This window comes from Diadema antillarum, unplaced genomic scaffold (assembly GCF_040938485.1).
Source record: "Diadema antillarum isolate AM-2024a unplaced genomic scaffold, OU_Dant_1.0 seq00000136_RagTag, whole genome shotgun sequence".
Lineage (NCBI taxonomy): Eukaryota > Metazoa > Echinodermata > Echinoidea > Diadematoida > Diadematidae > Diadema > Diadema antillarum.
Genome location: NW_027271213.1, coordinates 2,447,952 through 2,471,906, shown reverse-complemented (window position 1 = coordinate 2,471,906; position 23,955 = coordinate 2,447,952). Strand labels below are relative to the sequence as shown.

General features: G+C 41.9%; 1 protein-coding gene across 1 annotated transcript; it reads left to right on the top strand.

Annotated features, from left to right (window-relative positions):
- The first annotated feature begins 485 nt into the window (after positions 1–485).
- On the top strand, positions 486–23,955 carry LOC139727597 (uncharacterized). Its single transcript, XM_071638579.1, has 16 exons — positions 486–608; positions 1,093–1,293; positions 2,287–2,450; positions 4,455–4,620; positions 5,472–5,696; positions 6,223–6,322; positions 7,142–7,396; positions 7,964–8,097; positions 8,790–9,011; positions 9,346–13,431; positions 19,639–19,773; positions 20,391–20,630; positions 21,269–21,443; positions 22,042–22,250; positions 23,217–23,302; positions 23,790–23,955. Exons 1-16 carry the CDS (start codon positions 486–488, stop codon positions 23,953–23,955), a joined length of 6,687 nt encoding a protein of 2,228 aa, XP_071494680.1.

The window sequence follows — 23,955 nt, the reverse complement described above, 5'->3', positions numbered from 1 at the left end:
ATTGTAAGTTGGAATTTAGGGGCGATATTACCTCGTACGATTCGTATGAGACTCCAAATCCTACAATCAGTCCAGCCGCTGCTCTTTGTGACCCTGTGTCCCATAAAAAGCAGGATGTCCAACCATGAGAATTGCTTCTGCAACACCAGCACCAGATTTCATTCTGAGGAGATGTACAACTTTTTATTGGGACTTTTCTTGATGTCAGAAGAGGGGGGGGGGGGGGAATGTAAATAAGGATTAAATAGATTACAGCATCAATATCAGAATAGATTACAGCATCAATATTAGCATCAACCTTAGTTTACCTATCACTGGTAGGATTTTTAATCAGTTCATGTTTTCAGGATAAAGTCAGTTCAAAGAATACAAAATATTCCATGTCTGTGTTCACACTTTGTTGTATAATCTATATCATGATAGCCATATACATTTTGAATTCAGATGAATACCAGCAGTAGGCAACTTCCGGTACTACTTTAAGGATGTCCCAGTACACTGGAGCAGGAAATTCTGTGCATGGAGCACGCTACAGACTGAGCCCCAATGAGGAGGCAGCAATTCTGAAAGAAGAAAGGGACAGACGCCGGAAGCTTCGACTGAAACAGGTATTGCTCTTGTTTGTATCAGTATGGACATAGTATAGATATGTGTGTACTTCCATCATTTTCTATTGAGGGAGAAGCATGACTATTCATTGCAAGTTGTTTTGTTCAACATGACGTTGAAGAATAGACAATACAGGCTGCGTGACAACCAGGTGTAAATTGGTGAATACAACAGTTATGTATGCTTTACTTATCTTGTCATTGGTATCAACAAAATAGCAGTTCCCTATTTCCCATAATCAAGTGAGAATGTATTCGATTATTTGGATGTCTGGTTGTGTATGAAGACCATGTGATTGTGTTGATAATAAACATTCTCGTACAAGGTAGTGCTGAGTTGAGGTGTATCCACTTCTGGCCTTTAAACCCATTCTATATGGGATTCTGGTGGCCTGTGTATTAAATCTATGGAGATTTCAGAATTTGGTGTGAAACGGGTTAATACTTTGATCATGACTCTTGTTGCATTGCCTTGGTTATGCAGGTGAGAGAGCAGGACAGACTGTTTGCCAAGCAGCTGCTGGCCAAGGCCAAGGCCAAGAAGGTGGCAGAGGTCAACGCACTCTCAGAGAAGCTGGAAGAGGAGTGGCGGGCAGTCCAGCAGGAGAAAGCCGAAGCCCTCGATGACATCTACCAGAGGTGCCTGGAGAGGGTCGGGGACGGCCACAGGGCGGCTCAGTCTCAGGTTTGTCCAGTCAAACCATCAACCTTTAAAATTTCTTCCTTAAGAAAACAAACAAGAAAAAAAAGTAAAGCAACAACAAATGCTAAACATTATTACAATAACTGGAAATTACTTCCCTTCTCAAGCTTCTGGAAATTGAATAGCAATTTTAGTAGATGGACATGCGTTTTGAACAAAATAAAGTACAATTCTAAATTCTCTTTCATGAAATTACTACACAAATTACTTTTGTATAGCAGCCAAACCAAAGTGCATAGCAAACTGCGATGCCATAGGCCTACTAGGAAAACTATTCCCTGAATAATGATAATAGCTCTCTGAAACAACGTAATGACAGCTTTTGTGTTGTCCACAAACCAGCTAACATAAAGTCAACCTTGCCTACATTGACCTCACACAAGTGGAAAAATTGGCTAAGTCGACGAAAAATTCTACCCTGGATGTAAACATGTGGTACTTCTATTGTACTGAAGTAAAATCAAAGGATTTCCTCGGGTCCCATTGGTTTTGACTTTGTCGATGAGGTAGACGAGGTTGACTGTTTCCTCAATTGGCACAAATTCATGTTAAAACTTATTCATCTTGATGGCTTATTTGGAGTGGTTGATGAAATGATGCATAACTTAATCCATTGCTGGGCAATATGGTCTACTATAATTGTTTACAACTTCGTTAATTTATTGTTAGCCCAAGCTATTATCGCACATGAATACACCTTATTAGCTGACACAAGTGTCAGGACACTTTTTGGCTATTACTGGCAAGAAGTGGCTAAAGATTGTTTTATCTAACAACCATTTGAGAGGTGCAACAGAAATCCATTGAAGAAATATGCACCTGATCACAGAATTTTTATCATAGCAATTTCTGTCATCTGCATATTTGAATTTTACTGATTTTTGCTCATGAGTGAATGGCCAACACAGTTGTTAACAATTAAAGAGAATGTGCTGCTCTGATCCTTTGTTTCTGTTGTCTCAATGGACTTAACAGAAACCCCTTGATGAAGAACGGGCCGAAACTGCCAGGAAAAATTCCAAGGTGGCAAAACAGCGCCATCTGGAGGCCATGATGAAGGAGATGACTGAACGTAACGAGAAGTGGCAGAAGGAAAATGCTCACATCATCTCTCGCAAGAATGCCTTGGACGTCGAAAAGTATGTTTATTTTCCCCACAAATCTCTTTCAAAAACTGCACACATTTGTTTGAGAAAGAAATATAAATACATAGCATCATGCAACATAACTTTAAAACAGTTTGTTATACCCCCGCCAAACGAAGTTTGAAGGGGGTATATAGGAATCAGCGGACGGTCGGGCGGTCGGTCGGGCGGTCGGGCGGGCGGTCGGTCGGGCGGTCGGTCGGGCGGTCGGGCGGTCGGGCGGTCGGTCCGTTGCAAATCTTGCGTCGCGAACTACTTCCTCAGTTTTCAACCGATTCCCATAAAACTTGGCACAGATGTGTGCCTTGGGTTGTAGATGTGCAAGACATATTTTTTTACAGTACCCAAAAGTACGTTGCCATGGTAACGGCATATTATGGGCAAAAATGGGTACAAATCTTGCGTCGCGAACTCCTCCCACAGTTTTTGATTAATTTTTATGAAATTAGGTACAGATGTTCATCTGAATATGTTAATGTGCAAGACACATATTTCCGCAGTGGCAAAAAGTGCGTTGCCATGGTAACGGCATGTTATTGGTAAAATATAGGGCAAAATGCTTCATGGCAAAACTGCTTCATCAGTGTTCTTCCAATTCTCATGGAATTCATATTGAATGTTTGTCTTAGGATATAGGTCAGCATGACACATTTCTTGACAGTGACAAAAAGTATGTTGCCATGGTAACAGCTCACATATTATGAGCCAAAAATGATGGAAAATTTTGTGTTGCAAACTACTTCCTCAGTTTTTGCCCAATTTCCATGAAACTTGGTACAGATGTGTGCCTTTGGTTGTAGATGTGCAAGACGCATTTTTCGACAGTACCCGAAAGTACGTTGCCATGGTAACGGCATATTAATGGCAGAAGATCAAGGAAAGATCTTGCGGATTTAACTACTTCCTCAGTTTTTTGACCAAAGCTTATGAAATGTTGTTTTGACCAAAGCTTATGAAATGTTGTTTGGCGGGGGTATAACCAGTCGCTGTAGCGACATTTCTAGTTTACTATGGCCGTCACAAGGCACTTTACTTTTAGAATTATTTGCAGCATTGTCAACATTAAAATCTGACAAATTTAACTACAGCACAAGGAATGATTGCAAGTGATGTACTGTAAGAAAAAAAAAATTAAGGAAGTTAAATAAAGTACTTTAGGACTTGAGGAGTATTTGAAATAAAACTTGGCAAGCATTCCCTCGAAATAATTTCATAGGTTTATTGATTTTCCTAAGAGATGTTCAGCCTGTATTTTGTTTTTGTGCACACTATGTCATTTTCATAGGGGAAAGGGTTCAGCCCAAATACTGTAAAAGTTGATATTTTCGCGCGACTAATTTTTCGCGCTCGGCCAGGTAAGAAGAGTTTAGCGCGTTTTTAATTCCGCGGAATCAAGACATCAAGTACAGGAACATATGGCAAGCAAAAATATTCACATGCTTTTATTTTCGCGCTAGTCTCTGGTTGCGCCAAATGTGCGAAAATTTCCACTTTTACAGTAAATCCTGGTGTGTTCACAGAAATCTAGTTTTCTCCTTTTTCAACAGGAATTTCATCCAAATGCCTTGTGGTGTTCATGTACACTGTGTTCCTTATATCCACCATGGTTTTCAAGCCAAATGGTTTGATTCTTCACAACGTCTCTGGCTTCTGCTAGAAGTGAACCCAACATAATGTATACACCATTTATTTTGCGAATTTTTCAAGTCTGGTGCCATTTGTAAATTAAAAAATGCACGAACATATCAACTCTGATCCAGCCCATAATGCAATCTGCATGCATACATTTTTGACTCCCCATTTGTGAATTTAAATTTAACTACTCCCGAAATTTGCCTGGAAGTCCTGATTCGCAAAAAAATTTAGACGCGCTAAATATATGGCGTATACAATAGTCTTGGTGTGTACCTGCTCAGTGTAACCGGTTTCCGCTTTATATAATAGCAATACCCATGCTAATCCTGGTGTGTACCTGCAAATATTCTCCTGCCATACCAGGGTGCGAGCCTCCCACGTTGCCAGCCTGCCTCCTCCCAAGAGAGATCCCCTAGCTGACCTTGACCTCCAGAAGCCTCCCGTCCAGGTGACAAGGGTGGACGGCTTTGCCACCACTCACTACCACATCCCTGCCGAATACGTGGAGAGGGCAGACCCTCATGAACAGGTGCTTTTTATACCTCAGTAAAGTTTTCCCAAATTTTCCTGAAGAAATGTTTGCGATGCATTGGATATTTGTGCAGTGCGGGTTTAAAGCTTTAGATGTCTTCTTTTGATATATGCCTGTCTGTGTTTCTGCTTTTGCAGTATGACTTCTGTAGATACTGATAGTTATGAAACAAGTGATATTTATCCTTTTGATGCTGTCACAAGCACCACTTATGCCTTTTCTTGGCCATTGTGACTTAGTTTTGATCATGGGTTTCATGATATGACACTGTTTGGTGCTCATTTATGCCGGAACCTGATTTATGACACATTATTGAAATATTATATCATATTGTCCCTGGAATGACAAGACCTCGTATCTGAAATGTAATGACATTTTGGGGGAGCAAAAAATTGTTTTCATTTTTGCACCATTTTCACATGATAACATCAATATTGATGTCAAATAATGTGGAAACATTGACTTAGATCACATTGATAATTGTAATGTTTTGATGTTCAGATCAGTATGTTTGATAACAAAGTTTGAGTGAGGAGGTTTTGAATATATGTGCCAGCTGATTTAAGAGGTCTCGTCACCCCAAGTATGATTGATATATAAATATATTTTTTTAATTTATGATACAATTTTTAAAGAAATAAGTGTAGATATTACAATTGTGGTATTGATATTCTTATGACATTTCGATTTGTGATGTGCTTGTTTCATTCGTGTTGTGTTTTGGTTGGCCTTCTTTTAGTAGCATATTGGTAAATATGATCAATATGTTGTGAGGTAAAAGAAAATTTCCATGGCTGGTACAGTAGTGTACATATCTTTAAAGAATAAAAGATATTCACATGATACAGGATGATGCGAGGCAAGCTGCGGTGGATGAGGCCGAACGGATGGGCAAAGAAGTGGAGAGGGTGGAGACGGAGCTCAGAGAGCGGCACGAGAAGGCCGCCCTGAGGCACCGGCATGCCAAACAGAAGGAGCTCTTGAAGCAAGACTACCAACAGCTCCTCCTTGAGCTGAGTGGACTCCAACACGCTGATCGAAGGCGGAGACAGGCAGTTGTGGCCGATATCCCAGTAAGCATCTGCACTTCCTTGATTTCAGCTCGGACTTCATTTCATTGTATGAAGAACGATCTTAATTGTTTATTCTCTGAAAGTGCATATGAAACTATTGTTAGGGATGTTCCTCCCATTATTTTGCTAATTGTTGAAATCTGATGCAGTGGAAGAGTTTTCGATAAGTTTTAAAGAGTTTTACGGTGTCTCAATGTTATACCTGAAAACTGAAGTGAAAAGTTGCACTGTGACCCGTCAAGAAATTATCGTGAAGGAAAAACACACATAAAATCAAACATTGATAAAGACGTCTATGAGCTTATCTGTGTGTTTTCTTTAAATGCCGTGGGTTTTTTCGAAATTAATGTGGACCAACTAATGCTCTGGCTGATGTGTATGTAGACAATTTTTAATACTTTTTACAGAATTCATTGTTGCTATATGAGAACCACATTGATGAAGACAAGGTAAGAGTAGTGACATCTACATTTCAAACAAAGCGGTCATGGGACATCCCGTGTTTATTTTGTTTGTACTTTTGCAGCGTCAGGTGTTTCAGCCACCCCACCGCAGACTGGAGGAGAAAACTGAGCGGCAGCACCAGCTGGAGGAGGCTTTTGAAGATATGTACATGGCTCACACAGGCAAGTTAATCCTTATTGTGCCTCCCTCATTGATTTGCGTAGATGTCAAGAAAGTAATTGTCAATGAATAGAGATGACATTATCCCCTATTCCCTATTGTGTCATTATGGCCACCCTGTTGGACTGAGTCACATTTCTTCACTTGAGTGGGCTTGCAAAACCTTATGATGTTGTGTGGCACTTGGGCCACCTGGGATCTTTGTTGTAATCACTCCATGCAAGAGTTCACTGTCACACCGATAGGTCTGGATTTTATATGAAGTCACTTTATTGCAGTACAAGTTTACACTTGACGTATCTGTATAGTGATGCAATCGTTGCAGAGCAATCAAGCAGAGCAACCTCTAACATTCATGCCTTGAGTGATTCCCTCAATCCAAAGTTACACATTTAATTGATATTCTTTGCTTTGCCAAAGTTTGTAGTCTTGGGGGATGAGGATCATTGACTTGTTTGTGATCTTAAAAGAGAGGGGGTAATGTTTATGGTCAACATTGATGAGGACGAAAAGGGTTAGGATATGGTTTGGAGTATGTGAAAGAGTTGTGAGAACCACCGGTGCCTTGACCATCTCTTTGGAGGTTGATATGTACCTCAGCTTGAAAGTGAGTGACTTGATATGGGGTTTTCTGGGAAGGAGAATATTAAAGTCCCCCTTTTTACTGATTATTTTCTTCAATTAAGATGCAGTTATCAAAACATCTGTCTTACTGATTTCTCCTTAACCCGTCCCTGAGTTTGATGTGATGCAATTGTTGAAATCTGCAATCTGAAACTGGGCCGTGATGTCGTCTTGCTGCTGTTGCTTCCATGTACCAGATTATGCAGGAGATATCACTCTAGCCCTAGAGCCAAGAGCCCCTGGTCTGGACACAGACCTGGACCTGACACCAGACCTGTCCCACGCAAGGGACGATGAGGAAGGTGGTGATGAAGATGAGGTTGTTTTGGAGAGGCCCACTGGTCTTGCTGGTCCAGGACCAGGTCCTTCCCATTGGATGGCACCAGGGAAGGGACCAAGTGATGCTGGGAACACAGTCAGTGCAGGACCAAAGCCAGTGTCAGCTCGAGCAGGTAAAGTCTAATCTCCAAAAAGGAAAATCCTTTCCTTTGGATTTTGTTGTTCATTTTGTTACCATTGCTGTTGTTGGAGTGGGAGGAGGGCTGTAAGGTATTTCAAGGCCTTGTGTCTTTCAAGGGGCTCACCCTATCCTGTCCATTAATGAAGACAATCAACAGGATATATTTGCATATATTTAATGTCATCGTCAGTGTGTATTCAGTAAAACCTATTTTCATGATGTGTGTACAGACCAGGTGGTCTATAAGAGGCTCTATCTATTCTATCCAATAATGAAAACCATCAACAGTGCTTGTGCACACATGTATAATATGATCATCAGTGTGTAATGAGAAAGGAATATTTTCATATGTGTACAATCTTTCATGTGTGACATTTGTAAACATATTGTATTGACTCATGCAAGGCATTACCATCCGACATGTTATTGTTGTAGGGCATCGGGTATAAAAAATTATATCACAAATATTTTCATTCAGGAAATGCAGTTTTCTGTAGCTTCAATAAAAATCCATTGCATTTATCTTTTGGAGACATTCTTTTGCTTTGTGCTTTCTCAGAGATGCTGAAAAAGTTGATGGGGAGAATCAGGGGACAGAGGGACGACTGGCAGAAGCAGGAAACCAAAGTTCCGTCTTCGGTGGCCTCAGGCCAGCCTTCTGGGAGACGTCCAGCCGTCCCAACGCCAGGTAGTGTACACAATGTCAGCTCTTGACCTTGATACATTGGCAAGCAATGTAAATTATCATATTCATTTGTTTTTCTTTCACACTGCGGGGAAAATCTTTGCAGGTAAAGGTTGTGTTTAATCAGGGTTCCCTCAGTCATGGAAAACCTGGAAAAGTCAGAGTAATGAAATTTTTTTTCAGGCCTGAAAAAGTCATGGAAAATGCATAATTATGACCATATCATGGAAAAATCATAGATATTTAAATTTTGGTTTGTTTTGGTTTGTTTTCTTCTTCTTTTTGCATATTAGTGATCTCTTTGGTAATGTTAATTTGTTTTTAGGAAAACATTTTATCACATCAAATTAGGATCAACTCGTCCACCATAGACAATGTTGGTGTGGTATACACACTGACACTTTACATAGTCACTATTTATCTAATAGTTTAAATTTCCATTTATTTATCAACACTAACACCATACATTTTCATGAAGTTATTGTCCACAAAAGGGTCCGGGATTTCTAAACTTTTACATGGAATAGTAATGAAAAAGTCATGGAATTAATTTGTGTAAAAGGTACAGGAACCCCGTTTGATGTAGATAACAGTCAATGCTGCTTTTTTAGTTAAGATGAATGGCTTCCCTCTCAATGAATGTCCCAACATCTCCCATCCCTTGACAGAACCTGACCAGTCAACCAGTGCGTCCACAGAGGAGCCCTCAACTGTTGACACCCAGCCCTCCTCTTACGAGGCTACCCCACCACCAACCATCACCCCTCCTACGGAGCTGTCGGAATATCCCATTGAGAGTGTGGGGTCCGAGTTGGGTGGCAGTAATGGAGGGAAGTCTCTTGAGACTGGGAGCCTGTCGGGGGAATCCGGATCCACCCTGCTTCATCCAGTGGAACGTGCCGCCAAGATAAGACATCATCAGGTAATAATGAGTTGCCAAGGAGTGGTGTTCTATTATTGGATTACTTGGAAATAGTAAATTCAGAATTTTGAATATTTTGATAGTGCCATTAAGAGAGTACTTGTGGGTTGTTTTTTTTTTTCTGGTTTTGGGTTTTTGGGGTTTTTTTATTGGTAATTGGTTCTCATTCAAAATTTCACGAGTGTAATTGACTACTGACATTTTAATCAAATAAATGCAAGTGGTATTCTTCAGAAAGCATGTAGATATTAACCATTACCCTGCATTTGAAATATCTGCTTTGCATGCAGGTGTTAAAAGCTAACATAATTTCCTTTATCTTAACATTTACCAGCTGTCCAACCAAAAGAGAGTACAAGAGGACATCACAGCCAGAGGGAAGGAACAAGAGAGGCAATTACAGGATCTTAAGCAGCCTTTCTTCATCCCATGGGAGGACATCCCACAAGCACATCCTTCATCAATGCTTCGAGACCAGGGTTGGCCCACCGACCTGGTAGCTGGCCAGAGAGTAGTGCGTGGGGACCAACTAGAAAGGGAAGGGGCAGCTCAGTCTGAGGAAGCTGGGGATGAGCAGCAACCTTCAGATGTGGAGGATGCTTACACTGTGATGTCGAGACACCCGCAGTCATGGCAGGATGTGACACAAGAGTCAAACGGCGTGGTCACGGGCACCCAGCCTCCAGCGTCACAGATCCATACCACAGATCCACACCCCAGTTATGTCAGCACAGCCCATGGTCTACATCATGAGCCTGATGAACAGGTTCCAACTTCATACGGTGAAGCAGATCTTGATGATGCATCACCCAGGTCAAGATGTGCAGGAGGCCCAGAGTTCCTCGTAGGCCAGGGCTCTAGCAGTACCAGAGATGAGCTGCCCAAAGAAGGCGAGCAAACACCAGCTAATGCAGACTCCAGCGCAGACTGGCTGCAGCGTGCCAGAGCCTATCAACAGAGACTCCTGGACAGGCAGAGGGATAGCAAGGAGTCTCTTCGTCAGGCTCAGCGCAAGCTACAGGAGCGTAGGGACAGGCTCATGATGAATTACCCCACTGTCAAACTGCCAACGTATGTTCCCTATCCACTGCAGGATGAGGCAAGTGGCAGATTTCTTCATCAGTCTCGGTATGTTTTAGCCCGAACTCATCCTCCATTCACCTCCCTTGAGGGAACCAACCAGTTAGGGACAGACGGTCAGGATGTACCAGAAGAAGGGCAAACTGAAGGAGAAGATGTGGGTGCCATAAGCACTCTTTTGTCAGAGGCTGAGCACAGTCATGAAGCATATGGAGCAAGAACTCCAAGTCCAAGAGTGCCATTGGCTAGCCAGCACACTCCACCTAGCAACGATTCAATCCTGCATCATCGGTCACCACACAAAATCTCTAGCAAACTAACCTCGACCTCACTAAAGGTAGCAATGTCTCCTGGAGCTGATGTGCATGCTACAGTAAGGACTCTTGACTCTCCAGCTTTAGCTGCTGCCGAGGATAGTGTCAACACAGCAGAGATTGATGAAAAAAGCAGGAACGGTGGCAAACATATCTCCAGTGCGGACACTGATGCCAAGGGTATGCAGCAGCTAGACAACATGAGGGAGAGAGAACGACAAGAAGCAATCAGATCTGCAGAAATCGCTCTTGAACTGCGTCATCAGCAGCTATTGGAGGAGAAGCAGCATTTGGAAGAAAAGCAAATGTTGCAGCAGGCTAGGTTACTGCATAAACAGCAAGAGTTGCAGAGGCAGATTGAAAGACAGCAGCAGAAGTACCAGGAAAGGATGGAGGCCATGCATTATCATCAGCCTCATGCCAAATTTTCCAACGAACCTCCCCCGGAACTTTCACCATCGATTCCCCACCCAGAGTCACGTGAACTGGATCTCCAGTCATCAATGGGAAGTCCCGAAGCACCACCATCCAGTGGGTCACCATCAACATGGCATAGGGAGGGAATGGATTATCGTCGAATAATGCAGGGTCAAGTCTTCAGGCCTGAGGACCTTCAGCAGCATCTCCCGTCATTTGGTGAGCTGGGAACCCAATCTGGTGAAGATGACATTGATGATAGGCATCTTTCTCCTGAAGCTGATCCCAGCCCTCAACAGACAGGAGGAATGATGATGGGCGTCCTTAGGCCCCATGAGTTAATGCCATTTTTACAGGACCAATTTTCCAGTTCCACTGGGTCACAAGGTGCAGATCATGACCAACTTTATACCACAAAAAGCTCAGGCTTGAGTCATTCACCTGAACTCAGTCAAGAGAGACAAGGACTGTTTGTACAGTCAACAGAACACTCTGAATATGAACTGAGTGAAGGCACTATAGAAATGGACTCAACTGTATCCCCTCAAGGGACAACAGGTTCTTTCAACAAACTCCAAGGCCAAGTCTTCAGGCCTGGAGACCTGTTGGCACAGCTCAGGGACATACAGCAGCAAGTGGGAATGACCGGTTCTCAAGGAAGTTCAAATGACTTCGGTCAGAGTGAATCGGCTGAATTAAGGCAGGGTTCTGGCAGTTTTCAGAGATCAATCTTGCGAGGGACATACACCAGATCCAGTGAGTATATGAGTAGAAGCAGTGTGAGTGGTAGTTCCCAAGGTACAATGGACAGAAGTAGTGCTGGAGGGCCGCAGGGCATCTATAAGGAATTGTTGAAAGGCCATGTGTTTACACCGCAAGACCTGCTTCCACATCTGCAAGACCTGCCGGCACCTGACGATCCTCTATACCATGAACCACCACTGGGTTCATCCACTTCTGATCAGATTGACACTTCCTTGGGTCCTCTCCACTCCCTTCCCAGACCTGAGGCAGATGGTGGGGGAAGTGACCCACTCCACCAGCCTTTGGCAAGACTGAGCCTATCTGATGATGAAACAGTCCATGCTGCTTCGCCTAACTTCACCCACCATAATGGCACTCAATTTCAGTCAGACCAGTTACCAGCTGCAGCAAAGTCCAGAAGACCACCGACTGCCAACCTTCGACAAATGGCAAATTTTTCTGAGGTACCACCTCATGAATTGAGCACCATCGTGGAAATGGAGACATCTGCAGATGAGAGGATGCATTCCTATGGCACGCCTACCCCCAGAGTTATGGGTACCCAACATCTGGATCCTAGGAGAAGTGTAGGTGCTCTGCAGCAAGTAGGAAGTTCCGGAGCTACCATGAGAGAACGAATATCAGCTTCTGGAAGATCTGCAATAATTAACGACATACTGGGTAACAAGTCCAGTTTTGAAAGTGGAATACAACCTTCAGACACTTCGCAGAGCATTATCTCAGGAGCAGCAGCTCTGATTCAGATCTCAAGACCTACTGTGGTTGGTCTTGACAGTGATGAGTATGATGATGCAGAAGGCTTTCAGGCAGATGATCAAGGCACAAAGACTTCTCCTCAGGAGCCAGAAAAGCATCGAAGGGATGTCAGCATTGCGGCATCCTCACTGTCTGAGTACACAATTGATGATGACAGTACAGTAAATCTCAGTCCGGCTAGATCCTCTCAACCACCATCCTATGAGCATGTATTGCTGAACTTTCCCACCAGAGAGATTCCAGGATCACACAGCCCAAGTGGTGCTCACACACCTCAAAGAGAAGAACCTGCTGGAGAAAGCATGCGCTGGAAGGACCTGCTGAAAGCTTCAGTGAGTGCCACTTCCTCAAGCAGTACCGACAGAGAAGGATCAGTCCGGGAAGCATCCAGAACACCTGCTGGCGGGGAGTTCTTACCCATGGTGGAAACTGGTAACATCACCATGGCAACAGCCCAGGAAACATCATCTCAGGATCTCTCCCAACACCCACTAACACCACCATCAAATAAGACATCAGTGGAAAGTCTGGAGCAGTCTCTGTCACAACACACAAAATCTAGAACCTGGCAAATCCAAAAGCATATCGCAGCAGGTTTGAACCTGGACTCCAGCACGAGTTCAGATAGTCAGAACAATGGACACATTCCAGAACAATTGCCGGGGAGTTCATCGACAGCTTCAAGCAGTTCCAAGCAGAGTACAATCATTGGAGCAGGTGGAAGGGTCCCCTCTGTACCCAGCACCAGTGATGACTCTCCACTCTTTGTGCCAAGAGCATCTCAGCAGAAACAGGGCCACCCTCTCCATCCCAGTACAAGATCACATTCAACAGATGGAGTGGATGGAATGGTCCCACCTAACCAAAAACAGATGGCATCACAAGAAATCAGGGTGTCCGGAGAAGTCGGGCGAGGTCGATCCTCAGATGTCTCGTCCGTACCCGATGAATCTCTGCCGGAGTCACTCTCGTCTCTCCGCGATGCCAATCAGCCCACTGGTGACTTCAGCTGGGCCAGAGATGCCGCAGACGCAGCCATTGCAGCCACCCAGGAGGACTACATCAGAAACTTGCTGTCAAGTCTGCCAGTAAGATAGATCAGCTTTGATATCACATTCATGACTGAATTATTCAATCCCTCTATGCCTTCACTTCACATATGTTTGTATTAGTGATGGAGTAAATAATACAATCAGTATTTTGTCAAAATATCAGTTTATGTTTCTTTTCTAGTTAGGAAATTGTATTTTTCATACCTAAAGAGATCTTCTTGTTATATTGTAGTTGCTAAAGACTAGCCAGCCTCTCTTACTACCCTAATGTAATTCTACCTTAACATGTAACGCCAGTGTGTTATACTGCCCTCTTACGGGCAGTGTTTGAGATGTATGTTATATTGTTGTTGTACAACCTTCGCCCCTTTCGGCCGGCAGTTTGTGTTGCGTGAGCATAATAAAGTTTGCTTAAACCTTAACTATTGTGACTGGTTATCCATCCCCGAACAATGTTCTTTTAATGGCGTGGTGGCAGCTACATGGGATAAAGTACCCTGCTCTTCCCTCATTACCGATGGATTTTATGCATGATATGGCAGCCAGTTGGTCGGCAAAAACGTGTCGTGATAGGTAGTTATGGTTTGCTCGCATCTGCTGTAGTCCCATACGTAGCCCTTGAATGGCTGTTCCCTGTCCCCTTTTGAGGCAACGACCTCGCACCCAGGCCCGAGAGAGAGGCCGCCCCTACCAGTATTGTAACCAGACGTACAATGTACCAGGTACCTTACCGTGTTCATGATTCTGAGCCAATTCAAATCAAAAGAAATGAAAGCAGAAATGAATGGATGACCGAAGATGATTATGTCGGTCTTGATTATGATGATTTCTGTGATGATTATGATTATGAAAGTTGTGACAGTTGTGATGAGCCCTTCGGGGACCCAAACCAACCTCGTTCCCATGATGATAGAGTATTGCATGCTACAACTCGGTATGATGCAGTCGGTCCCAGTACATGTAGCAGCACTAGTCATCCTGTTTCTATGTGTATGAGTAGTTTTAGTGTTAGTGAGTCCAGTCGTTCTACCGTTAGACATAAAGTTCACAGTTGCCCAATATGTCTCGTTGCCAATCGCCCGAACCAGCATCACATCAGTGATTGCTCATTCCTACCAGAGCATGAAAGAGATATCATTACATGTGCTCGCCAAGCGGCGTCCATCCTTGGCTACTCTGATTCCCTATGTCCATATGACAACCATCTGGATGATTATGATGAGCTAGAGTCAGAATGTGATTTCTCGGAAGTTGATGAATGTTTTGATGATCTTCATGACAGTGCTTTGGCTACAGATATCGTCTGCTTGTCTGCTAGGGTATGTGTTGCTGATTCAGACAGTACTAGTCTTGGAGATGCAAAGGATATGTCAGATTTAGACAGGTCAATAGGGTTTCAAGACAATTCTTACTGCTATGATCGTGGCTCATCGGAGTCGGATGAGCTCCACTTCCGGGTTGATCAGTCGCCACAGTCTCCAGTAGCTAGTCCCTCAGTGTTGCCTGAAAAGGCCTGTATGTCTCCCTACATTGATCTTGACCATGGCCAACAGAGTGTCCGGGTTACTCTTGTCAGCGGTTCTCCACAGAACTTGATTGGCTACTCAGTGTTTAAGAGTCTTGGAGGTGTTTTAACGGACTCTTCTGAGGCATATTCAGTTGACCATTCTTCACCGTCTGCAATCATTGGAGGGACGTGCCTTACACTCACAAGAGATGGAAGGGCATTTCTCTTTGAAGGGTTAGTTGTCGACTCTCCGGATGTTATAATTGAGGCAGGCATTCCGTTCATAGTGTTGCACGACATTTCCATCCGTCCCGCAAAGCGCAGTATCACAATCGGTGATGGACCTTCGTACACCTATGGTCCTGATCCTACACCAGAGGTAGATATTCGTCTTTCCCGCACACCTCCGATGTCTCTCAGCCTTCCCCGATACAACCCGCCTTCCTCTATCTCTGATGATGTGACCGCACCTTCACCAGCCAGCAACGGTCACCACCAAGGCATCGGCCTACACCCTCATTCCCAGGATGCTGAGGCTGCACGTCAGTGTCTAGCTCAGTCGGAGCTAGCCATCATTCCCACCCCTGAGATGAATCGCACCATCCCTGATGTCACCGATGATTCCTCTGGTGCCCTAACCACACCTCGTCATCGCTCTGGCTTGCTAGCATGCCAGCCATCTTCAGATGTCACCCAGTGTCCCTCACCCACTGATGAGCTTCCTGTGGATGTTCTCAATATCAGTGTTAGTAGCATCAGCACTCCTCATCGACGCAGTGGCCCCCCAGACCATCCTCGCACTATCGAGATCAACGACTCTCCTGGGCGCCCCCCAGATGCATCCAGAGGACCCTGTGCCTTCACCAGTACCTCCACTCCTGGAGATACATCTCACGTTCCACGGCGTGAGAAGAGTACTGCTCCTCGTGTTCAGCTCTGCACATTTGTGATGTCTCCAACCTCAGACATTGCTCCTACTCCTCGACCAGGTCACTCCACGGGCTTGCATGTAGGACCCCCTCCTGGCCGTCCTCCAGACATTGACTGTATGTTCAGAAGCTCCCTGATAACTGATAACCCCCATTTTTGACCTCAGCTGCCGGATGTTCCTGGACTCTGACTTGTGAATTGAATTGTGTGCCACATGCCTGCTTCATTTTTATGAGTTTGTTAAGCCAATATATTTGTGTATACATGTAATAGGATACATGGATGTTGTTGATTAACTAATGCAGGATCTTTAAGGTTATTGGTTATTTTTTCTTATTATGTATAATGTACATGTGAAATTAGTGCTTAGAAGTGAGACACAAAAAGTGCGATGTATAAGTTTGTGATCTGTTATGTTTTATTTGCAAGGTAATATTGTAAACTTTAGTTGCTAATTATGTTAGTTATATTGAAATGTTTTCTTACAATGGGTGAAGTTTGTGTGAATTGTGTATAATTCTGCCACTTTTGATATTTTGGCACTCTGAGATTTAAAACTCGGGTTCATTTTTTGTTTGTTTGTTTTTGTGATTGTATGAAATCTATGCACGGCATGCATTTTTTTTTCTTTGAGCATACTATATTACAAAGTTGCTAATATTTTTGTTCTGGTCTAAAGTGTTTTGCATTTATTCTGATTCATGTAATGTACGGAGACAGTGCATGTATATTGTTATTGGATGCAAGTACATGTTGTAGTATACATCATATAAGCAGCCAGTTGACTTGCACATAGCAAGTTGTGCAAATCTGAATAACATGTTTACCGTTTTATGTATGTAGCATACACATGATGGTTTTGCCAGCAACTCAAGTATAAGTCAGCATTTTTATGTTTGTGTTTTTGCCTTTCAGTTTGCCCAGTGTGTATGATTCTTTGAGTCATTTCCTCTGTCTTATGTCAAATACATATTGCACACATTTAGGAGAGGTGAAATTTTTACAAACGTATGTATGATGCTCGTTTGATTTTTTTTGTTGTTGTTGCGTATGCAAGGGTAGAATATCAGTAACAGGTTTATTGATAAAGAAAAGATAAATGTACGTATGATGATAATTTGTCATTATATGAAGTTTATATGATATGTATGGTAACACATTGTACATGACATATACAATGTAGTTTTGATGGACCTCATGTAGTTCACTCTTCCCCTTTTTATGTAAGAATCATGTGTCAGGTCATATTGTATGGAGTGACGTCAATGTCGGAGTCCGTTTTTGATACACTTGAAGGACAAAATATGTTTCCGAAGTTTGAGTATGTTTTTAAAAGTATAATACACCGTACAGGTGTATTTGATCTCTGCGTTTTTCTGATACAAATGTATATTGTAATTTGTTTTTATATACAGTACATCTTTTATTGGATGTATCATTGTCGGTTGTTTCGTTTGGTATATGCCGAAGGGTTGTAGTTATAACTCACATGATAAGTTAATGATGACATTAAGGTTTTGATATTGCTACATCAGATGGGTGGCTATTCTCAGCGGCTTTCATTCACATGCGTGTCTTACTCATACCGATTTGAATACATGTATCAGGCATTATTATGAACACACCACATTGTTGTTTTCAATGCCATGTTGCTTTCATTTGATTTATCTAGGGATTTTTGTCTCTGCGCTTTTCGAGCCTATGTTGATGTCTATTTGGTTTTAATGTAACAACATTGTGTGTGGTGTGTATGTGCTTTAAGACTGTAGAGGAAAGACAGCTATAGTGTAGTGTTTATGTACACTCGTCCCAAATCCCAGCATATGTAGAAGAAAAGGGATTACAGCTGTATGTGCTGTGTTTAACAGTGTTGTAACAAAAGAGTGAATGCGAGTGGGGAGACCATGGTACTTACGTAGGCCTACAGTAGTAGTGTTTCATATTGTGAGAAAAGGTGGAAAGTGAGGTAGCTACACGTGTTTGTATGATATTTGATAGTTGACATTGTGAAATATTTTCTGTTTCATTTACACCGTAAAGTAGTTTGTTTTATTAAGTGTTTTATGATTGGTAGAAGACGTTGTACAGGGTATGTATGAGGTTATACATGTATAGCATAGGTTATTGGTATTTTTGTATGAGCATGATTCTGATTGGTGATCCATTGAGTAAGTACTGTATGATAGCAGTGCTTATCATAGTGTAATGTTGGTGTGTCATATTAGTTGGTTGTCAGTCCATACAAGTTTCTAGAGACTGTGTCTATATGGGGATAATGTTTGTATTAATGTTATCAAATCATTGAGTGTTCGTAATGTGGTCTAGCTATCCACATCATTAGTCAGAAGTTTGATTGGTTTAATTCCACACACATTCTTGGCATATTGAATGTGCATGATTATTCCATAGCCAAGGGTTTTCCATTGTGTTGTGTAGAAGAAGACAGAAAGAAGAAAGTGATCGCGCCAGTGTGTTATACTGCCCTCTTACGGGCAGTGTTTGAGATGTATGTTATATTGTTGTTGTACAACCTTCGCCCCTTTCGGCCGGCAGTTTGTGTTGCGTGAGCATAATAAAGTTTGCTTAAACCTTAACTATTGTGACTGGTTATCCATCCCCGAACAATGTTCTTTTAATGGCGTAAATGTAATAAATATTGCATAATAGGTGTTATGTTGGCAGCACGAAGGAGTCACACATCATTGGGACTTTCATTGAGATTTAGCAGTCCTATGCATACCTTTCTGCTATGACTTTCAAATCAGATTCAGTTGTCCAGGAACACAGAGAAACAGACGAGTGCAAACCTCCGCCCCCTCCCCACCCCCAGCCTCCCTTGCAAATGGGAAAAAAAAACAAAAAACTGTACACAGTAACACAATTTGAGCTGTAAAACTAGTTGTACTAACCCACATATGTGACCCTGCACCACAAAACCAACAAAATGTCGCCAGATATGGATTTTTAGTTCAGGGCAGATTCTGAAACAGCAGACTCTAATAAGCTTTAAAATGATGTATAACTCTACTCAAATTGACTCCCCTAACCTATCTAAATACTGGAAAGATATCACACACTCTGAAAAAGTGTGAACTGAGAAAAGAGGCTCTGAAGTACAGGTCTATTCAAGTGCTTAATCTTTACCAATCCATGCTAGTTGTGTGATGAAAAGGACAAAACACAGGATGTAAACCACCAGAGCAACAAAAGTGAAGGGATTATCAGATTAAGCTGACATTAGACATGCTCTATTAACACATTCTGTCCATGATTAATGCCACCTTTAAAAGTAGTAGCATTATCCATTCAAAAGTTATTAGACTTAAAAGTGAAGAGTGCACAAAGGATTTTAAGAAGTGAATAGGGGCCTCTAAAACATACTTGATCATTCTACTCTCCCCCCCAAAAAGGGTTGTAGAAAAACTGCTGAAAATACACTTTCCCATTCATGTTATGATCCCAAACTAAAGAGTAATGTAGAAGGGGGATAGCTCTTTCAGAAAATATGAAAAACTCAACATTGACTCGGTTGATCTATTTCACCTTTTTTGAATACTCAGTAAAATCAGGGGCTGCGCCTTTTTGTTTGTTTTGTGATGCACGGTCATATATAAAGGTGTAACAAGAAAACTGTCAACTCAAAGGCCTTTGTAAAAGGTGTTGAAGACATTTTTTGACATTTAGTTTTAGGACATCAGCTCGAGTACAAAGATATGCTGATCAACTAGCAAAGTGCAGTTAAGGGTCAATATAACAGGAACATGACTGACCAGGTCTCGCTCCACTTTCTCCCCCAATGCACGCAGCATACCAGCAAGCCAAGGGGAATAACCTTGCCCCTCTTCTCCGACGTCTCTCTGAGTGGGTTCAGCATGTCTCAAGACGGCTCTGTGGTAGACATCCAGTCACCAATGAAACCAGTTGAGCCACCCACCCCAGAGGTAAGCCGACACCTATCAGTGCTTTTTGCTTCATTGCAGTGAAATTCTAGTCCAAATCCAAATACAAAGACCTTAATGAATAGATTCATATCCAACAAACAGGGCAGTGAAAGTTTCTTAATAATCAAAATAACACAAATGAAGTGATGAAGCAATGGAACATTGGAGTTTAACATGTTTCCATGAAACAGTAATGTCAGTTTCCTGTGTGTTTTCCATGATTTACTTTAATCTATGCTGAAATGATTAGATCTTTAGAAATTGTGTTTGTTTGTTTGTTTGTTTTAATGAAAATGAAATTGTGTACATTCTAACATGACTTGCATGGTTTCAAGAAAAGACCATGTACAGTGATATCCGTGAACTTTGAATATGAGAAACCAGACTACTATGGTTGAAAAAAAAAAAAAAAAATGGCCATCAGCAGTTGAAACTTTTTTTTTCATAAATGGCTTTAGAGCATGACTAGTTAAAAAAAAAGAACCAAAACAAAACATAAATACTCATAACGAGAGTACAGTTAAGTATTAAAGAAATGAGGCAGTCTAGTTTGAGAGCTAAACAGCACATATTGTTTTTGATTAAAGTCATTGTGGTCCTTGTATATGAATTTGAAGGATGATTCTGGCCAGCACTACCAACCAGAAACAGACCCCACCCATGGAGGTGAGGAGCACACCTTCCCCTCCCTCAGTGACCTCCAGATGGAGACGGGAATCCTGGAGGAACCAGATCTCACCTTCCACACGACCTTTGACACCACCGTTGACTCCACGGTACCAGCTCAGGCGCCTCAGAGGGATGGAAACTCAGAGTCATCTCCCGGCGGTGCCCAAAATTCAGCAGACGGGAAAGAGGTATGGCATTTATGGCAGAAATTTCACTCATTTTGGAGCTTGAGTATTTGTTCCATGTTCACTGTGTCACTGCTGGCAACCAGGGACAGCCTGGTGGTAGTGTCGCTGCCCGGAAAGCAGTAGATGACAGGTTCGAGTCCCACTGGTTCATTTCTTCTGGCATGTTTGTTAATTTACAGATCAGCAGTTGCGATCTTAACAAATTGCACTTGAACCTTCACCCCTCTGAATAATATCTTGCTTGCAAAAATTTTGTTATAGCCATGTTCCTTATAATGGGAGTGCACTGTATTTGTGCATGCTTCCCTATTTACCTGTGAAAACTTGTTGAATTGAGTTATTCCATTCGACCTATAGGATAGGACAATGTTACCCTCATCTGCTAGTCATATAAAGCCCCCCCCCCCCCCAACGTGTTCCGCAGCCTCTGAATTATGCTGCATAATTAGTAAAATGTATGTACCTTGCACTCATTCAATATTCAAAGAAAAAAATATGTATAAATGTACATGACAATAAATTATCTTGAACTTGAATCTCCATGGACATATATATTTAGGTGATATGTGTACTGCATGCTTGATATAATACATGTTGCATATAAAAAGAAAATGATGTAATATTTTTCTGACACACAGATAGAGGAGGGTCCCCTAGATGTCTCCCAGTCATCCCAGGCCAGTGTGAGCCAGTCGCTGCTCTCATTCCAGCGTCATGAGCAAGAGATGTCCGATGGTAGTCCTCAGACCTCTGTCCGCCTCACACAGTCACAGGGGCAGATCAGAAACACTCAAGAAACTTTGACCCAAACTGGTAAATTCTTGCAGGGCATTGTGCTTGGCAAACACAAACAATGAAAAATAAAATTTTCACATTATAGGGCTAGAATATTATGTACTTGTTAGCTATTTTACCGTTTGGTTGTTGTTTTTTAAGAAACTGCAATAAGGTACTGTAGATTTGTTTGGTGTTTTCAACTTTGTCACGTCTTATTTGTTGTGTAAATTCAAACTGTGTTAGTTTCTAAGATGAGAAACAGAGAGAATTCAGTATTTAATCAAAGGTAAAATTATTGATATCAAATTGCCAATCATGTTGTTGGAATGAATTTGTTAAGCTAAGTTGATTACTTGTGCACACACATCCGGAATTTCATTTGACTTTTTAGATGTGTCAGGATTATGTTTTTGTGTTTTGTAGTTGTGAATGTCGGCTAGAGATAATAGAGTTTGTTTTGTTTTGTTTTATCAATCTCATTTCATCATTTCCTCCATTATGAAAGTTTGTATGACATATACAGAGTGATCGTAGAAAGTTTTCAAGTACAATATCATAAGCTTAATTCCCCTAAGATTTCCTTTGTAATTTGTTCTTGAGCAACAAAGTATTTTTCTGTCTTCCCTCACTGCAGCATCACTCCAGGAGGCTTTCCTGCAGCGTAAGCAGGCCTTTGTCCGAGCCTCTCAATCCCGCGAGCAGGAAATCAAAGTCCGCGCCCAGAGCCGAAGCCAAGAGGCAACGGCCTTTGCCAAGACTCTGCAGGACTGGAAGAGGTCAAAGGTGAAGAGCAAGAAGAAACAGACTGTCACCATGACGACCTCCTTAGCAACCAGGAGAGGTGTGTGATGCCATCATGTTTTTTATTTCATGTTTTTCTCTGTGGCCAGCACTTTGTTTTCAATTTTTTTTTAGGGTAGTACATTTATCAGAACGCTCAAATTTGTAATGTGAAGATGTAGACTTTAATTATGTCATTTTATGGGTTCTTATCCTTCCCCGTTTCTGTTCTGGTTTGTTTGTTTTGTTTCTTGTTTTGTTTGTTTTCATATTTAGATTCATTCCTAAATCAGGCAGTTTATGCACTAACTTTTTTTTTTTCATCTGAGGAAAGAATATCCACTGCATCCAAACTCTTTGTGAAATGTTAATATAATAAGAGATCTTTAACCTCCCCCCAAAAATAATTCCAAACCTTGGAGAGTTAAAACATTTAATGTATTCACTGATAACAAAACTTATCATCTGTTGGTCTGAAGTACTTTGAAAATGCTTATCTTTAATATGTCTTTCAGTTTAAGTCATTTTTTTTTTATTGGGGGTGGGCAGTACATGTATCTCAAACAAGCCCACATCATGTTTTCTCACAGTAGAACATCTCAGAACGTTCTGCCCATGGGAGAACATTACAAACTGGCTCACTGTCACGTGATTATTTATAGCCAATCACTGACTTGAGTTGGCCCATGATACACACTTGCCGAACAGACTTTGGATGAAATTGAACCAATATGGCAGTCAATATTCCAGTCCTAAAATTCACCTTGTCCAAACTACCAAGAAATATAAAAAGGTGACTCTGGTTATAACAAAGTCTTTGGGACTGGCAGTTTTCTTTCGTTATATGGAAATTCCATTATAGGCCAACAGCAGAGGACATAAAGATATATGGATTATAATTTTAATACCTGAATTTTTACTACATTGCAACAAGAATTTTGTAATAACCATGTTTATTATAACAGGAGTACGCTGTTGTTTTTTTTCCCCATCACTGGTTTGTATCATCCAGATGTAAAAGTGTATGAGGCATCCAGTAGTGCACCTGCCATGACCCTAAAAACAAGCTCAGACAGAAACACTGTGCAAAAAGAGATGCGGGAAAGAAATCTCAGGTAAGAGAGAATCGTTGGTTCTGCCAGAAGATAAAATGTAAAGATGTAATGAAGGATTTCAAAAGGTATCAGTTGTTTCATTTGCTTGTGTGTTTGACTGTTTGTGTGTCAGTCTGTCTGTCTGTTTGATGTTTTTTAAAGAATTTTGATAATGCTAAAATTGCAGGAATAGAGATAAACCAGCCCACATGACTGGGTACGTAGCATGCAGTCTTTTGGGAACAACTGCAGAAAAAAGTATCTAAAGAAATATAGACAATGATTTTGGGGATCTGAATTTTTACTTCACTGTAACAAGAGTTTCATTATAACCGTGTTCATTATGACGGGAGTGCGCTGTTTTGTACACAGTGTATCTGATATGCACACCACACAAGCCTTCTGTGCACACTGTACACATAGAAGTCCTAGCGTGTGATTCTCCCCGTGTGCTTTATATGACTGTGGAACCGTACATGACCCGATACTGTTCCCTTCCCCCGTTCAGACTTTACAGTCAGCTGGAGGAAGTGAAGAAACAGAAAGAGGAGAGGGAGAGACGAGAAGCCTATGCCGCCAACCGGCAGAAGAAGAAGGAATTTGAGCAGAAACTGCAGGAAAAACGCCTCAAGAAAGCAGCAACTACCAGCCGCAGCAAGCAAAAGGATAAATGA